This window comes from Lonchura striata, chromosome 1 (assembly GCF_050655825.1).
Source record: "Lonchura striata isolate lonStrDom1 chromosome 1, ASM5065582v1, whole genome shotgun sequence".
In the NCBI taxonomy this organism is placed as follows: Eukaryota; Metazoa; Chordata; class Aves; order Passeriformes; family Estrildidae; genus Lonchura; species Lonchura striata.
Window position 1 is genome coordinate 28960638 of NC_140703.1, and position 16432 is coordinate 28977069.

A 16432-nucleotide genomic window follows, 5' to 3' on the forward strand; every position below is an offset into this window, starting at 1 on the left:
CTCCAGCAGCAGCTGCTGAAAAGCAAAAATACACGTGTCCTTCCCTTCCTCACTCGTGCCCTGTCCCCTCAGAGTCCGGACACATCCCCGCACCGGCGCCGCGCTCCCCGAGGCGGCACAAGATGGAGGCGGCAGGGCGCAGCCTCAGGCCCTGCGGGAAGGGCGCCGCAGGGAGCAGGAGCGCACGCAGCAGGGAAAAACCCCGCGGGGCGCGGCTGCCGCGGGACGGGCACGGCCCGCCGCCCCCAGCGCCGGGCGGGCGGGTCCGGCCGCAAGGCGGGACAGTGCCGGCCCCGCCCGCCCGCCGTGGCCATGGGAACGGCAGCGGCGCCGCAGCCGCGCGGTGGGGACGGGCCCCGGGCCGGAGCTGCGGCGGCTGCTTCGGTACCGAGCCCGGCCGAGACGGCAGCGCCCGGCCCGCGGCTCCGCCCCGCCGCAGCCCCGGGCGGCGGCCCCGGTACGGCCAAGGCCGAGCCCTGCGGCGGGTGTGCGGCCGGGAGTCGGGCGGGACGGGACGTGAGGCCGCCCCGGCCCAGGGACCCCGGACCCCGGGACACCCGCCCCAGGGACCCCGGACCCCGGGACACCCGCCCCAGGGACCCCGGCCCAGGGACCCCGGACCCCGGGACACCCCGCCCCAGGGACCCCGGCCCAGGGACCCCGGACCCCGGGACACCCCGCCCCAGGGACCCCGCCCCAGGGACCCCGGACCCCGGGACACCCTGCCTCAGGGACCCCGGACCCCGGGACACCCTGCCTCAGACACCCCCTGCCTCAGACACCCCTTTCCTCAGACACCCCCTGCCTCAGACACCCCCTGCCTCAGACACCCCCCGCCTCAGACACCCCCCGCCCCAGGGACCCCCTGCCTCAGACACCCCCTGCCTCAGACACCCCCCGCCTCAGACACCCCCCGCCCCAGGGACCCCCTGCCTCAGACACCCCCCGCCCCAGGGACCCCCTGCCTCAGACACCCCCCGCCCCAGGGACCCCCGTCCCTGGGACCCCCGCCCCAGGGCCCCGGTGCCATCGCCAAGCTTGGCACGAGGTGGGTGCCACCCGAGCAGCGGGCAAGCATTAGGGCTGGCGGCTCCAGCGAGGCTGGGACCATGAAACATTAGCTGGAGCAAAGCCAGCCCTGTGTCCCAGAGGGAAGCATCGTGTAGAGTATGGTATTTCCACTGATTACCGTTGCACTATGCCTGCCTTTTAATGTTTCATGTCGTCGCATTTTCTGTTCAAGTTGATGGTGCTTCCAAAGAAAGCAGATTTTTCTACTAGATTTTTCACCTGTATCTTCCACAGAACAGGATTTCAGCTCTGAGACTCATTTGCATGATGGTGACATCTGTTTGATACAGAGACATATATTTCAGTTCTTTCTTTTTAGTTTGTTTTACACTGTCTTTTAAAGAGGGAAGTGGAGCCTGATTATTTGTGCTGATTCCTCAAATATGCAAGTAGTTCTGCTTGTTCACTTGTCTTTCAGACCCTCTGTACACATGGTGAAGTAAGAAGGACCCTCCAAAGTCAAATGTTCACGCTCAACTTGGTGATAGACTGGTAGGTATTGGCTAAAGTCAGCTCACATGTTGACCTTGTCTTTTTCTGCATATGCATGGGTAGAAACTCCATCTCAGTCCTAGGCTACTCCCTAAAAACAGCAAAATAAAAAGAAAAGAAAGAAGCTTTATCTAAAACAAGACAACACAGGGAGTAGCCATGACTGCTGGCCTGTAGTGACTGTAACAGCAGCCTAGAAATACCCAGCTTCATTTTTAGAGTAATTTCCTAAGCTGTGTGTCAGTATTTTTAATAGACTGCCTTTGAATGCTGGTAATTATAGCTTGTATATGTTACTTAGATCTAATAAAATAAGTGGGCATCTGCTGGGCTGTTGTTCAAGCAGAGATGTCATTTCACACAGTTCCTTACTTACCTTGGGAGAGATTTACACTACAGATTGATGTAGCCTACATAGACTAAAATGAAATACCTAGCAACATCTAAGCAGTCAGTAAAGACTGCAAATCTATGCTGATTCTTCATACAGAATTACCAGAGTTTAACTTCCTAGCTAATGCTTGCCTATCTAGCCCATGCTTAGCTTCCTTCTGCATTTGCTCCCCTGCTGTCAGTATTCCCCTTAGCTAGTTTAAAACCAGCTAGGGCTTGTCTGTGGGGGTTGCAGTCACACCTTGAGACAGCAGTGATTAATAGCTGCACCGGATGCATTCAGGTAGAGTACCAGAGGAAAACAGACTTGGTGCAACTGCACAATGAATTGGATTTTAGAGTCCTCGTGAAGCGAGGCATGTGACAGAGGCTGCAAGACAGATATTCTGAACTCAGACTTCATTTCTGTACAGCAAGGAGGAAAGCCCTGAGCAGCTTTCCAACAATGGAGTCAAGGAGCATTTTTTGTGAATAATGTTGCTGGATATCTCTTACTGCATTATCTCAGAATATTTCTTATATCTACATGAAAACAAAAAAGTATTTGTCTGCCTGTCAGTAGAGAGACAGAGAATATTGCCTGTAATCAGTGAGATCCTTGCAACAATATGGCTGTGGTAACAGTTCAGGCCAGATGAAGTAAACAGGCAACCTGTCACTAAAGTTGCCATGTCACAGGAGTAATGGTGCAGATGGGTGTGGTGGCATACTCTTGCATAAAACATGTTTTAGAATCAATCAGCAGGTGTATAATGCGCAGTTCAACATCCTACATCCTTGAATTCTTAATCTGTAGCTTCACAATTTAGGATGGACAGAGGTTGTGATACTATTAGTTCATAGGATATTCCAAACACTCAAAAGTTGAACTTTTGAAGAGAAACTGAACAAAAATGCAATTTCGTGTACAGCAAGCAGCTACTCATGGTAGGATGCCTAGATTTTCATCAGCTGACACTGTCTTACATTCTGGTGAGTATTCTTGAAATGTCAAATGCATGCATTTGAGTTAGGACCTGCTGAAATCAAAGGGGCAATTCACAACTCAATTCTGATTTTAGTCTTTTACAGAAGCTCAAGGCAGTAGAGCTTCATCACTTATGATTGCAAAGATTTATTGGCAACCATAAATTTAGCAATTTAAGGCATATCTACCCAGGGAAATTAGTCCTTAAAAGGAAGGGTGTAGATGTTTAATGCTAGCTCCCTTTGAGTTATTTTTAACAAATGCTAAAATTGTTCCAGTATAAAATAATGTGACTTTACCCTGCAAGTGGAATCTGTTACTTAATTTCTACAGCACTAGAAATAGGAAGGAGTTACATGGGGTAATGTGCTAGAAGTTCACATTGCTGCACATTCACAGTTACTGCACACTAACTTCTTTATGTAACAAACTGTTAGACCTTTTGGTTTTCAGTATAAGTTTAGCACTGGAAAACAGCCAGAAGACAAATCTGTGCATCTGCTGCTAGTCTGGTATGCTCCACATCTTGAGAAGTACCATCTAACTAGCTGACATCATTAGCATACCTATGCTGCCTTGTTCCCCCATCCCAAATGTGCAGTCCTGTAAATCACAGCAGGCTGGAATTCTGCTCTCTTTAATGCTGTTTGAAGTGGCTAAATTACAGCCTCTCTTCTTTGTGTCTACACAAATGCTAGGTGAAGGCACCGATATTCTGAAGTATGGCTACTGGACTCATTCATTTTCCAGCCTGCAGTTTGTGTTTCAAGGGTGAAGATCCAGTGCCTGCATATATTGGTCAAAGATGGAGGGCTCAGCAGCGCCTGGAGGCTCTTCAGCAGCTTGCTGTGTAAGTGTTCTATGGTTGGACAATTTAAAATGAACATACGAACAAAACCAACAAAAGCCATGCACGCTGAAGTGGAGATGACTGCAATTTGCTCCTACTTATATTTCCCTTGAAATTAAGAGATTGCAGCTGTTGTGGAGTATGGTTACCCATCTGTTTCTTACAGGGTGGATGTTGCACATTCCTTCATCCCTGTGCTATCTGCTTCGCAGTGGTTGCCATGAAAAAGAAGAGAGTTATTTCAATCTCTTACAGATCAGATGAGTTATGAAGACTTCAGTGACTCATGTGTGTTACCTCAGTGGGAGCTCTTTGATTTTAGTCCCGTGCAATTGCATCTGGTTAGGTTGCTTTTGCTGCTGCTCCTTCCAGGGTCCTTGGGGCCTGAACCAGGGCACCACATTTTTAGTGCAGGGGTTTCTTAGTTGAGCTTTCTTCTGGTGTCACAATGTGGATTCTGATTCAGCAGATATTTTGAAAAAAGTTTATGTGTTTTGCCATGCCACAGGTTGTTTTAAGTCCTGTTGTATTCAAGACTGTGGGCAGCAGCCTAGGTTTTTGTCTTCAAAGGTTCTTTCTGCTTTAAGCAACAGACTTTAGGGCTTTTCAGGTGGTGCATGCTCTGGGGTTGCTGGCACATGCCAGACAAGAATCAAAGATGCTCAAGAGTGATACAGTGGATTTCACATTTGAAAGGTATATTCTCATTTCCACAATTTAAAAAAAAAATTGAGTAATTTTTTTCTTAATACTATTTTCAGTGTTTCAAATTGTCCCCAGTGCATGAACACCTCAGTGGCTTCTTACATATTGCCTGCAATTCTGTAACAACACCTGCACTGCTTTAAAGTTAATTTACATTTCAACAACATGTATTTGCAAAATGTCTTGCAATTAACAAAAAATGAGAAATACATCCCTTCTATTTCAACCTGCACTGATTGACAGTGCTGCTGTTACGGAAGACAGAATATTTCCCAGCTGTCTTCTTAGTATTTGCATTGCCTCTGCAAGGTTACTGGGAATAAATGTTCATTTATTTCAGCAAAGTCAGCAACTATAAGTCAAGGACATGCGAGAGGCAGGATCTGTGGAATAAAAAGGGCTATTTCCCTGGGTTCCCATTGTGCCTATAACTATACCATAACAGGATGAACGGTTTATGCTAATAAAGTTAGATCATAAGAATAAGTGCCCACCTGTGCTGAATGAAACACAAATCCATCTGGATGGAGCAACAGTCTGATATGTAAAGAGTCAGCTAATGGAACTAGCCATCAGCTCAATTAACTCATTTGAATTACAAACACAACTTCACAATAATAGGTTGATTAGTGCTGAGCAAGTATATCAGGTTACGACATTGCATCTCAAAATATTCCCTTCTCTTTTCTTATGTGATGTGACTGAAAGCCTTGGGAAGACATGACTTTAAACTTACCTTGGCAGTAAATTGTGTGTCACGGGAGGTTAATGAAGCGTCTCGCTCAAAGCTTTCCTGTGGTAGATATCCATTCTGTGCCTTCCCAGATTCCACAGCACAGTTTGCAGGAATTAGATGAGGGCTTGGAAGACAACTGGTCTCAGCATGTAATCCTCTGTTTTGATCTCAGCGTCGAGCAATGTTAAGTATTGTTAATTGTGTCTCTGTAAATATACCTTTGTAATTAAAATCAAGCATCAGCAACCAACCCTAGTACCCACAAGCCCATACATCTTGAGGTCAGAATTCGTACAAGTTGCCAAAAATGGTCTTACAGAAAACCTGGCCTTCAGGAGTTGCCTTATATGTAGCTCAAAGAAATAAAATCATCATAGAATGGCCTGGAGTGGAAGGGACCTTAAAGATCATGTAGTTCCAATCCCCTTCCCATGGGTATGGATACCTTTCACTCAGAGTTCCATCCAACCTGGTCTCAAACACTTCCAGAGAAGGGGCATCCACAACTTCTCTGGAAATAACTTCTATTTTTTCTTTAACAAATGTGCATGTTTAGATGAGTAAGTAATCTAAAAAGCAATTGTGAAATCAAAGAGCAATACTGATTAATAACTTCCAAATTTCTCAGTTTTACCCATTATCTCACTGACTGCCTTAATGAGGTTTTCAACATGATCTTCCAAAGCCTTAAAGAAGACTCTTCAAGATGCTGGAGTGAAAAATTTAAACAGTCTACCTAATTAAAATTCAAAATGGGGGTAAAAGAAGAGAAGTGTTCTTGCAAAAGATATGGTTGTTCCAGTATAGATTTTGAAACATTCCCGTGATTGTCCTAATTTTTCTCCTTTACTGGAGAACTCAAATTGAAATTTCTGATTCTATATGTTTAAACATTTTCTCAAAATCTCTTTACCTGCTTTTCAGAGGTAGAAAATATCTTCTCCTTTGCTCATTCTGCGCCTTTACACATATTTGGAAACTTTCACTCTTAAAATAAGCTTGCTCCCCCCGTTTCCAATAAAAGTGGTTTCCTTTATAAAGTGAAGCATGTACAAGTGGTTAATGCTTTTCATAACAAGCTCATAAGAAAGTTTTAATAAACACAGCAAAGACCATTTCTTGACCACATGTAGTGGGAAATAAACATAAAGTGTCAAACTGTTTTGCTGCATAGGTAAATGTGAAAAAACAAAAATATAATTGCTTGTATAAGTGTGAGATTTGGGGGGAGTTTGTAGTGTGCATGTTGGATAATGCAACCAGAGGGGATAGAGAGAAAAAAAAAAAGGCATAGGAAATAAAGATAACTGCTCTGAATGTACTTCCTAAATGATATCCTGTATTTTGGCTTTCAGAGGTCAGTCTTCTCTTCAGATGCCTCAGGTTGTATATGAGGATCCTGAAGTTGATGGAAGGAATCGCTACAAATACTTTGCACGGTAAGGAATGAATTGATTTGAAAAAGGGTTCAGCTTCTTTCTGTGCATTTTCAAGAGCACCTAAGTAAAGGCCAGAGCATTATTTTTTCTGTATTTTCTGTCAGCATTTTGATAAAATAGAAAATTTTAATAGTAACCAGGTCTTAAAACACAAGGTCTTTCTAAATTCACACTATGACAGAATTTTCAGTTTTGAGTTACCATATAAGCAAACATATCAGACATTCTGTATTTAATAAGAAAGCTTTGGGCTGTAGATCATCTCGTGCAAAGGAAGAAGATATTTACAAAGCCAATGTGGTTCTCCAGACCTCTAGAAAGGTTTTTTTCTTAAGAAGGAGCCTTTTAACTCCCAGTTTCTGCCAGGAGCAGAAAGGGAACAAAGGGAAGCTTTGATTAACTTCTCATCCATATCCCTTACTGTAGGACTGCTCTGCTCCTTCCACAAAGACACTGCAGGTCAGCAATGAACTCAAGGTCTGAACCAACAGCTACCATATAAATATTCTTGACTTAGTCACATACACTTTGAATTGCATTCACTATTTTACTCAGCAGCTATCGGCCAATGTATCCACTTTAAATATAAAAAAATTGCTAAGTTTAATAAGTTGAAGTCTATTATGGTTTTTCATCAACAGTTTTTAAAGAACAAAGATGAGGTTATCTTCTGCAATATGAAATTAAGCTTCAAAGTCTCCCAAAGGCTAAGGGAAATAGAGAGCTGCAATATGCAAACTATAAGAATGCCTTGGAAGGAATTATTAATATGTAGTTGAGCCCAAATCACTTTCAAGATACCTCATAAAGTATTGCAGAAAATGAAACAATAAAATTAGATAAGTCCAAATGAGCTTATCAGCTGATTGTAGGAATGAATTTCAGGACTTCAAGCAATTATTAAAAAACCCACTACTCTTTCGAAAAAGTGGAAGTTAAGTGAAAAAATTAAGCTAATTAGTGAAACATACACAAAATATTGGGAACACACTCAAAAATAACTTTAGTAATGTCTTGTTTTGCAACTCCACTTTCTCCTTTGACTTATTCATAAGAATAACACTTAGTCCTGGTGTTTACTGGTGAAACTTCCTCTGTTCCTCCTTAGCTATGAAAGAGTTATTTAATATTTAGGCATAATTCTTAAACATGGAACTAACAGAACCACAGTTATGGATAATCAGTATTAACTCCACTGAATTTAGTGGACTGCAGTTTTTCTGAACCATAATGATCTTTTAGGCTCATCCTTGTTGTCTGACTTTCATTCTCTCTCTTCACACCTCTCAGCTCTTCTAAGCTACCTTCAGCAAGTGTTCCAGAAGCTGTTGCTGATAAAAAGACAGAGTAAGTAGTGACTTTTGGAAAATTACTGTTGAAATGGGTAACATCTCACCAGAAAAAAACCAGGCAACTATTTGGTCACCAGCTTGGTGACCACTATTTTTCATAATGAACCAACAGGAAAAGCTTGTTAAGAGGTGAGGTGCTGCTCTCATCATTAAGAATTCCAGAGGAAATAGATGATGGACTGTTTCAGAATTTGCTTGCAGTATATAAGTAGTGCTTTGTGACTAAGGGATATGCCTCTAGTGTGTTAAGACTGTGAAGCTTGAAACAGAAAGATAGATGTGTCTGAATTCTAGAAGAAGAATCTCTAGTAGAGCAATATTGTTGGAAAATCTTCTGATATTTTATTACAATCACTGTGATGCAGTGCTACTCAGAGATGTAGAGTTTAAGTAATGCAGTCTAATGTAGTTTCTTCAGAGAGTATCACATTTTGAAGTCAGATAATAAAATTCACTTCCTAGTGGAGTCAATGGAAATTGCACGTGGTTATATCAGAATTAAATTTTTATTCTGGAATTGTTGGAAAGAGAAACATGTAAATAAAATTGAAGCAGTCCTACTTCATGGTACTTTAACAATTTTGTGTTGATTAAATGCAATGCTTTAGAATGGATAGGTAGGGAAGGTTTGTATGTAATAATCACGAGAGTTGAAACTAGAAGATTTGTGGATTATTTACTTAAGGAGTGTATTTCAGACTCAGTGTAGCCTCCATGTGCTTTTACCAAAGATAATGGAGTTAACATCAATGGGAGTAATGTTAAGGTAAACTGAAACACATTTAACACTCTCACCTTTGACTGATGTGTTTCTGCTTTGTTTGCATGGAGGTTTTTTTAATGAATGTGATCAATCTTCCATCTTGCATCTCTTTTTAGGACAAAGCCGCGTGTGCTGTCAGATGCAAGAGACAGCCAGGTCTTCGGCCTCATGTTCCGAACTCTGGGGACACAGACAGATTACAGGGATGGTGAAGCACAGACAGATCCCTATTCTCCTGAATATATAGTTCGCAGTGGCTCAGTCCCTGAAATTCTGACACTTGCTACACTCACTTGGGGTGAGTAGTGAAATTAAGATAAATTATGCTAATCTTGTTGCCTCTTTAGCAGGAAGTTCTTTTCTTTTCAATGTGAGGTTTTAAGTCTATTGCCAGCTTTGGCGGTCTTTCTTCGTGTGCATTTGAGGCAATTATTTTATCTGTTTCTAAAGTAAGTATGATATTTCCCTACTTAATGGTTCTGTTCTGGGGCATTATATGAAGGGTTTTGAGGACCATTCAATATAAAAAGGTCATGTTTCAAAAATGTGAACTAGGAGCAGTTTTTCCATTTACCCACTGTTCTTCAGCTGCTCTGAGTTTTGAACATTATTTAAAACAAACAATATGAAGACTGCTGCCCTGGAACATACCTGTGATCCTCATCTCCCAGTGTCTCACCTGTAACAATGATGCACACTGCACATGCCAAAGAAAGTGCTCATTCTCAGAAAGTGTCTTCCTAGAAAAAGCTTTACTCCCTCTCCCTTTGCAGTAGCAGAATAGCAGAATGAAGTGCCAGTGTTAGCGTGCACTAAACTGTAGCAACTGCAGGTCCTACCATGCCTCATATTGTAGAATCTCCCTGGTCTTAGAAGTATTTACTTCTGGCTTTTGACAGTTCTGCTTGTGTTTACCACATGGGCCTGTACCCATCTAGCCCTCTCATACTTTTTGGCGGTGGCTATTTGTAGGATTTGCCAATCTTCCAAAAAGCTAATGCTTCTTGTCCCTGTAAGGTCGGGGGCTGCCAGCAGGACAAGCTGAGATGGAGATTATTGATCGCATCCGGGAAAAACGTGCTTGGGAAGCAGCTCTGCCACCCATGGACAGTCCCTCAAATGTTGCAAAGAGGTTGAAGATGATGGAGGCTATGGAAAGGAAGGAGTGGGCCTATAGAGAAGAGGAAATAGATAAGTAGGAGTCCTATTATACTGTTTTATTTCTTTTAATTATTGGCTGAATAGAGGAGGAGCAAGAAGGTTTAGGGAATTGGCTGAAGGGTACAACAAGCCTTCTATTTCTGTGAAAATACCCTGATTTTGGGAAGGGGTGTTTTTCTTAAATTTAGCCTCCAGGTCTGCTACCACAATACATTTTACCAATGCTTAACTCCCTTTTTAAAATGAAAGATTGAATATGAGATATGCAATATGAACTATTTGGAAAGCTATGCAGGATTTGATGGTGACAGCATTGCACAGAACACTGCAGAGTACACGCAATACTGTCTGACCTTTTCTTTCCTTGCAGGTTGCAGAAGGTTCAAATGGAAGTCTTTAAGAAGCTGCTGCAGAGGCGAGAGGAGAATCAGAATGAGGTGAATGCCATGCGCTTGAACAACCACTGGCAAAATCATCAGAAGGCTAAAGAAGAGAAAATAAGAAAGATTCAGCATGACTGTGCATTGAGTAAGTCTGAAAGACAGGAAGGGAGTGGTATGAGACAGTTTTCAGACAAGCCATTTTATTTTCCCAAGGTTACCATCTATTCAAAACGAAATATATTGCATCCACAGTATCAATGTGCATGGCCAGCATCTGGTCTGTCATGTTTTTATTTTATCTTGTGAACTTAAAGAGATACAGCTTTTATAGAACTATTTGTGTGATCTGTCTCACATTTGTATTTCCTTTTCAGTGCTCAGGAAACTGATAGCTAAGAGGAAGAATTGGATGGGAAAGCTGGAGAGGCGAGATATCATCAGAGAGTATAATGACTTTTCATCACAAACATACGCTCCTTTGTCTCGAATTGGTTTTTTCCCAGACAGGAATTCTGACTACTATGCGGTAAAAAACTACTATCTTAATACCTTTGCAGGTAAGGCATTTTGGAAAATTTTGTTGTGGGAGGTACTTCAGATATTACCAAAATTCAAGTTTCCCTCCCCATCGCTCCACTACTTAACCACTGTTTGTATTAAAGTCCTTGTATATATTATAATCTTTCTTCATATTATAATCTTAGGATTGTGTGAACTGGAAAAATCTGTCCAGCCTTCTGTCTTCCCACTAAAGATTAAAGCTCCAAAGCCTAAATGCATTATCACTAAGACTGGCTATGTTAAAAGGTCAGAAAGACTAGAGGTAGTCGTGGCACAAGTTCACCAGGTATGAAGCTGCATCCAGCAGCAAGTCAGTTCCTCTTAGATTTGTACTGCTCATAAATGCAATTGGGAAGATGTGTAAACTTCTTTGCAATTTCCTGAATTCTTATTCTGTAAAACAGCTTCTAGGACAGAATGAATCAAGCATGCAGACTGTTGCAGGCTTGACCAGCGCTGCTCTAATACTCAACCCATCAGTACTCTCACTCCTGCTTCTGCTCCAGTCCTATAGACAGCAAGCACAAACAAATCTGTCTTTCTACAGATCGGGTATTTGGCTTGGAACATATTATGCCAATTTGAAATTCTCACCCTTTTCTCATTCTCATTGCTCCATTTTATAATACCCTACTGGCTACACTGTCAAGCTTCCAATAATTAAAAAAAGTGAATCTGGGTTCATATTCTAAAAATTTTGTACATTATTTTAAAAGTATATTTTAGGTACATATTGTAAAAACATCTGTAGCAAAGCATGACTAAAATGACCCCACTCATAAAATCAGGTCACCATGGTGGATGCATATCACTGTTGTTCCCTAAGACCAGCATCTGATTTTCAAACATGCTAATGCGTTTTTCTTATCTTAATTTATCACAACTGTTCATGCAGATGAGGTGTCCATATATGTAATTAACCGCCAAAGAAAGAAGTGTCTCATTTGCACCTGCAATCACAATATTTGTAAATTACATGTACTTTTAAGTTCACTTCTTGTGATGCTGTTGAGGGTTACCTTCATGGAAAATCAGGAATATTCTTGTCTGGCTGCTATATCTTTGGAAAATAGTGACTCTAATTTGTAAAGCTTGGTAAGTTTCACTTTCATTTAGATATATTATATATGTATGTATGTATATATACCTCTTTTGTTTTAGAGTAATGTAATAATAATTTCAAAGCAGACAGTAACCTGCTATTGCTGAATTTTAAATTGAAATCTTGCTCTGAAAAATCAATCATATTATCTCAATTTTAAATTCTGCTGGATCTTGTAAAGATGAAGTATTGCATTTCACTATTATCCAGAAAGAAACTTTTCAAAGAAAATCTTGAGTGCTACAGGAATTGTTCAAGAGTAAGGACAAAACTCATAGTTTTAAAGACATAGAAGTGTTGAAGGGGTTTGAGTTTGGGTGGGTTTGCATAAAATTCAAGAAGTAATTGTGTAATCTGCATCATAACATAGTTCTCATTGTCAGCAGAATGTTAGTCCAAGCTTTTGGAGCTGAATTCCAGTTATAGCACGTGTATTCTGTTTGTTTAAAATATTCCTCATGGTTTGAAAGACTGTGGTGAAATGTCTAAACTGTAACTACAGAGAAGTGTGAGCAGCCAAATGCTGGCTGCTCAGACAGTAATATCTCTTCAAAGAAAAACTGGTGGACAAAGGAAGATGGAATGCAGAACAAATGCAGACAATTCTGCACAGTTTCTTTCTTAAATCAATGTCAATCACTCGGTCTGCATTGATTTATAGCAACTGAGAGGCTAAATAAGTAATTTCCCCACCACAAAAATGCCAAATGTATATTCTTTTAAAGTCACAAACCATTTCCTTTGCAGGCAAAAATGATAAAATAAATCCATTATGCAAAAATTAACTGCTGCTGTAAGATATACAGAAAAAGACACCAGACTGGTTGGTCCAGACAAGCAGAAAGTACTGACACTGTGAAACAACCAGACTGCCTCCACTGTTACATTTAAACAATCTTTCTGTTCAGAGAATCAAGAAATGACTGCCCTAATTAGCTCTTGAGCTCTATGGTGCTGTTCCTGGTCACTTCTCCCATCAGAGGCTTTTGGTTCTGAAGTTCAGTGGCTATAGCTTGTTCTGGCTTAGCAGAGCCTTGCTGACAAGTCCACCTCAAATGCTGTCAGAGCTGTCAAAAACAGAGCAGTAAAGCACGCTGAGTAGTTGCATTAATAGAATTTAGGACAATCCTCCCTGAGAGGAGTTCTCTGACCAGTTGAAATAAGCAGTCTCAATTGTGCTAACAAGCCTCCTATCACACACAGTAGAAAAGAAGTTTAAAGCAGTAATTAGGGATCATCTTACGAGGGCACTGTGTTGCTTTGCCTTATTTCTATAGCTGAGTAGCCAGATCAGTTTTCTATTCTAGAGCTTTCTTTTAATGCTCTCCTAGCACACTTAATCCATAAAGTCTCTCCCATAATCCTAGAAATAAAATGTAATCCTAGAAAATTTAGGGAGTACATGGAGACCTAGCTCTACAATGAGTTTTTAAAATTTTTCCTGGATTATTTAGAAGCAAGTGACAAATATAGGAGGAATGCTAGATATTGGCCTGAGAAGTAATTAGTTTTAATAAAGTTGCCAAGGCTTACTTCTCTGGCCAAACACGAGGAAAGATGGATAAGTTCTCCTCATTATATTCCTTTTTGTTAGCCATATTGAGGGTATTCCTAAGCTTTTTAGAAGGGATAAGCAATAATCCAAGGATCTGTGTCCTCCTAAGAATGAGAGCTGCTTCTTTCAGACATGAAACTAAGCCAAAAAGAAGTGATTATAGAAGCAAACTTTTTTTAGGACCATCCTGAAACCTTTTGCAGAAGTATTATATACACTCAGTAGTCTTTGAATAATTCTCTAAAATAAGAGAACATGGCAGAAACAGGAGTGACCCAAGAAGTGATTTACAGTAAAAAAGAATCTTTATCTTAAGCCAGATCAGTAAAAGGACAGATAGTTCCTAGCCAGCACAGCTAACAGTGCTTTAAGGAACCATTATATAGGCACCCTAGTATGAAAATCCAAGGCATTATGGACATAACATCCCAATACAGATAACTACTGCAGGGAGTAAATGCAACTGGGTAAGTGAATACACCAAGGAGTGGAGGAGGTGGTAGAAGATATCCCAGTGCAGAACAATACATGACTTTAGGCAGACCCTCTATGCCCTAGTGACTCAAGAAGGATAAAGCATCAGGTGGTTTCAAAGTGTTGGATCAAGATGAGGTCAGAACCAGAAACTTCTCACCTCAGCATTAAGGCAATTCTCACCACATCTGTTTCCTTTATCCAGTTGCTGGAAAGAGCTAGAGAAGTAGAGGGGCCAAGAATTTCTCTGGAGAAAATCTCTGCCAACTTCAAAGCATGGGAAAGGCTGTTTAAGCAGTTATTTCTTAAGAACAGATCTCCTCACAGTGTTAGTTGGCTCATGGTCAGACAAACTCTGAGAGCTTTTATATCAGTCTTGATGCAGGAGCCATGCTGCACTGCTAAACTGGTTGGCAGCCTGTCCTCAGTGATCCTACCTGAAAGGAGGGTGTAGCCAGGTGGAGCTTGGCCACTTCTCCCAGGCAACCAGAGACAGGACAAGAAGGCATAGTCTTAAACTGCACCAGGGGAGGTTTAGATTGGGATTAGGTAGAATTTCTTCACAGATTAGATATTGGAATGGGCTTCTTAGGAAGTCATGGTCCCTGGAGGTGTTTAAAGAAAGACTGGACATGAAAAAAAAGACAGACTTAGTGCCATGGTCTGGTTGCCATGGTGGTGTTCAGTCATGGGTTCAACTCAATGTTCTCAGAGATATTTTCCAGCCTCATTGATTCTGTGATTCTGTAATCCCACAATTATCATTTGTGAGCAAAAAGGAAGGATAACCATGACTGCATACTTTGTGTGTACACAAAAGTCAAATATACCTAGGATCTTGTGGGATGGAGAAGACCACAGAGAAGACAATGCAGGAATCTAAGGAATGGATTGAATGATTTCTTTGAATGGAGAGTTGCTTCTTAAACTGTTATCATCCTGTCAAGAGTTCTGCTTCTCTCAGAAGCTGGCTGAGAAGCCAAGGTGTATGATGAAAAGCATGAGTACCATTAACTGTTCACTGCGTTTGCCAGGAGAATGGAAAAGAGATTACTTTTGTGCTTTCACTGTCCAATCCAGGCAGATCCTACCTTGACTCTGAACCTGCTACGTGAATAAAGGAATGTAGTCTGTATCAGGAAAATGGGAGTATGATATGTAGACAATAACATTTGGTGTATGTTGCTTAGAAGGTTAGCACTTTTAAAATCAAGTATTTTTGTATTGATTCTTGAGTCCTGGTGTCTCTGTTTCCAAAAATGAGAACTTCTTGAATTGGGCAGAACCAGTTTAGGCAAAACCCCTATATTTTCTTTTTCTTTTCTCATGTTAAAATCTTAAAATCATTTAAAACATCAGAATAGAGAAAGCAAATTGTAAGGGTTTTTTTTGTTTGTTTTTTTTTTAGTAAAGATAGTCAAGCAGGCACTAGATCGTGTTGACATGAAAACATAAAGCCACTTCTAAGTACTGCAGTATATCTCAAATATACATTAATAAGGATTCCCGCTTGCCCAAATTAGTAATAGATTTTTCTGTCTTTAAAAGTTGTTAGTTCGGTTATATTTTGTTGTTCTGGTTAGCAGGAAACATTTTTGGAGGCCACAGTTTTATTAGGAAAATTTTTATGAATGCGAGATTGTACTAATAAACATAGTGGCCATTGTTTTCAAGAGAGTCAGAACTACAGCAGCTTTTTCTTTCTGCTTCCCTTGCCCTGCCATGCAAATCTCCTTATAAATCACTGTTATAATCTTCATGCTAGGAAGCTCTAAGGTCTTCATATATGAAACGCAGTTCAGAAAATCTCTCAACATTTTTGAGCTATAACTATTTCACATGGCTGAAAAGCAGTTTATAGGCTCTGATTCTTCCTTTATTAACATGGACAATTTAAGAAGCTTTCAGTAGTAAAGTATTTTATACCCTCTGCCTAGAAACCTCTCCTTTTCTGGAGCAATTCATTATCCTGACCTGAAAGATCAGATCCTACATGCAAGAAGAATTTTTGTACAATGACTACTGGAGTTTCAAAACTTCATTAATCTCACAATTCTGTGCAAATGCCATCACTTTCCTGGTACTGGAGAGCTAAATTCAGCATTGAACTTTTTTCTAAAGTTTTTCTTTTGATTTCCCTCCCTGGTGAAATACTGTATTTGAACATTTGAAAGAGAGAGAGTGAAAAAAGGAGAAGGCACACTTTCCCTCACCAAAATATGATCTTTCAATAATAAGACTAAAGATCCAACCCATACAGTAGTAAGATTATCGTTTTGAAGAAGCTTTAAATGGCTATACACCCTTCCCTTTCTGTGCAAGCCAAAGTGTCATGTCCTGCAGCAAGCAGGCATTGTCATGCAGTTGGAAATGCTTATCTGAATATCTAGTTCTAAGGGGCTGGTGGTGGGAAATTGGCAGGACTTGG

General features: G+C 41.0%; 1 protein-coding gene and 1 long non-coding RNA gene across 6 annotated transcripts in view; one reads left to right on the top strand and one right to left on the bottom strand.

The window, feature by feature from the left end:
• Positions 1-308: 308 nt before the first annotated feature.
• Positions 309-16432, top strand: part of CFAP91 (cilia and flagella associated protein 91) — a 43290-nt gene continuing 27166 nt past the window's right edge. For 2 of the 5 annotated variants that reach the window (XM_085572149.1, XM_085572145.1), the window contains exons 1-9: positions 309-457; positions 1490-1563; positions 3622-3773; positions 6570-6653; positions 7944-8000; positions 8885-9066; positions 9786-9963; positions 10300-10457; positions 10687-11159. In XM_085572149.1, the coding sequence (XP_085428275.1) occupies positions 3646-3773; positions 6570-6653; positions 7944-8000; positions 8885-9066; positions 9786-9963; positions 10300-10457; positions 10687-11159 (1260 nt within the window). In that variant the 5' untranslated portion in view covers positions 309-457; positions 1490-1563; positions 3622-3645. Of the gene's footprint in view, positions 458-973; positions 1049-1423; positions 1564-3621; positions 3774-6569; positions 6654-7943; positions 8001-8884; positions 9067-9785; positions 9964-10299; positions 10458-10686; positions 11160-16432 lie in introns of those variants that run through there. The other 3 variants (XM_085572164.1, XM_085572161.1, XM_085572152.1) reach the window with 3 other exon arrangements.
• On the bottom strand, positions 1186-10411 carry LOC116183899 (uncharacterized). Its single transcript, XR_014952962.1, has 3 exons — positions 10283-10411; positions 5215-8948; positions 1186-1654 (listed from the first exon to the last, which is right to left on the bottom strand). It is a non-coding gene; the product is annotated as an uncharacterized LOC116183899 (long non-coding RNA).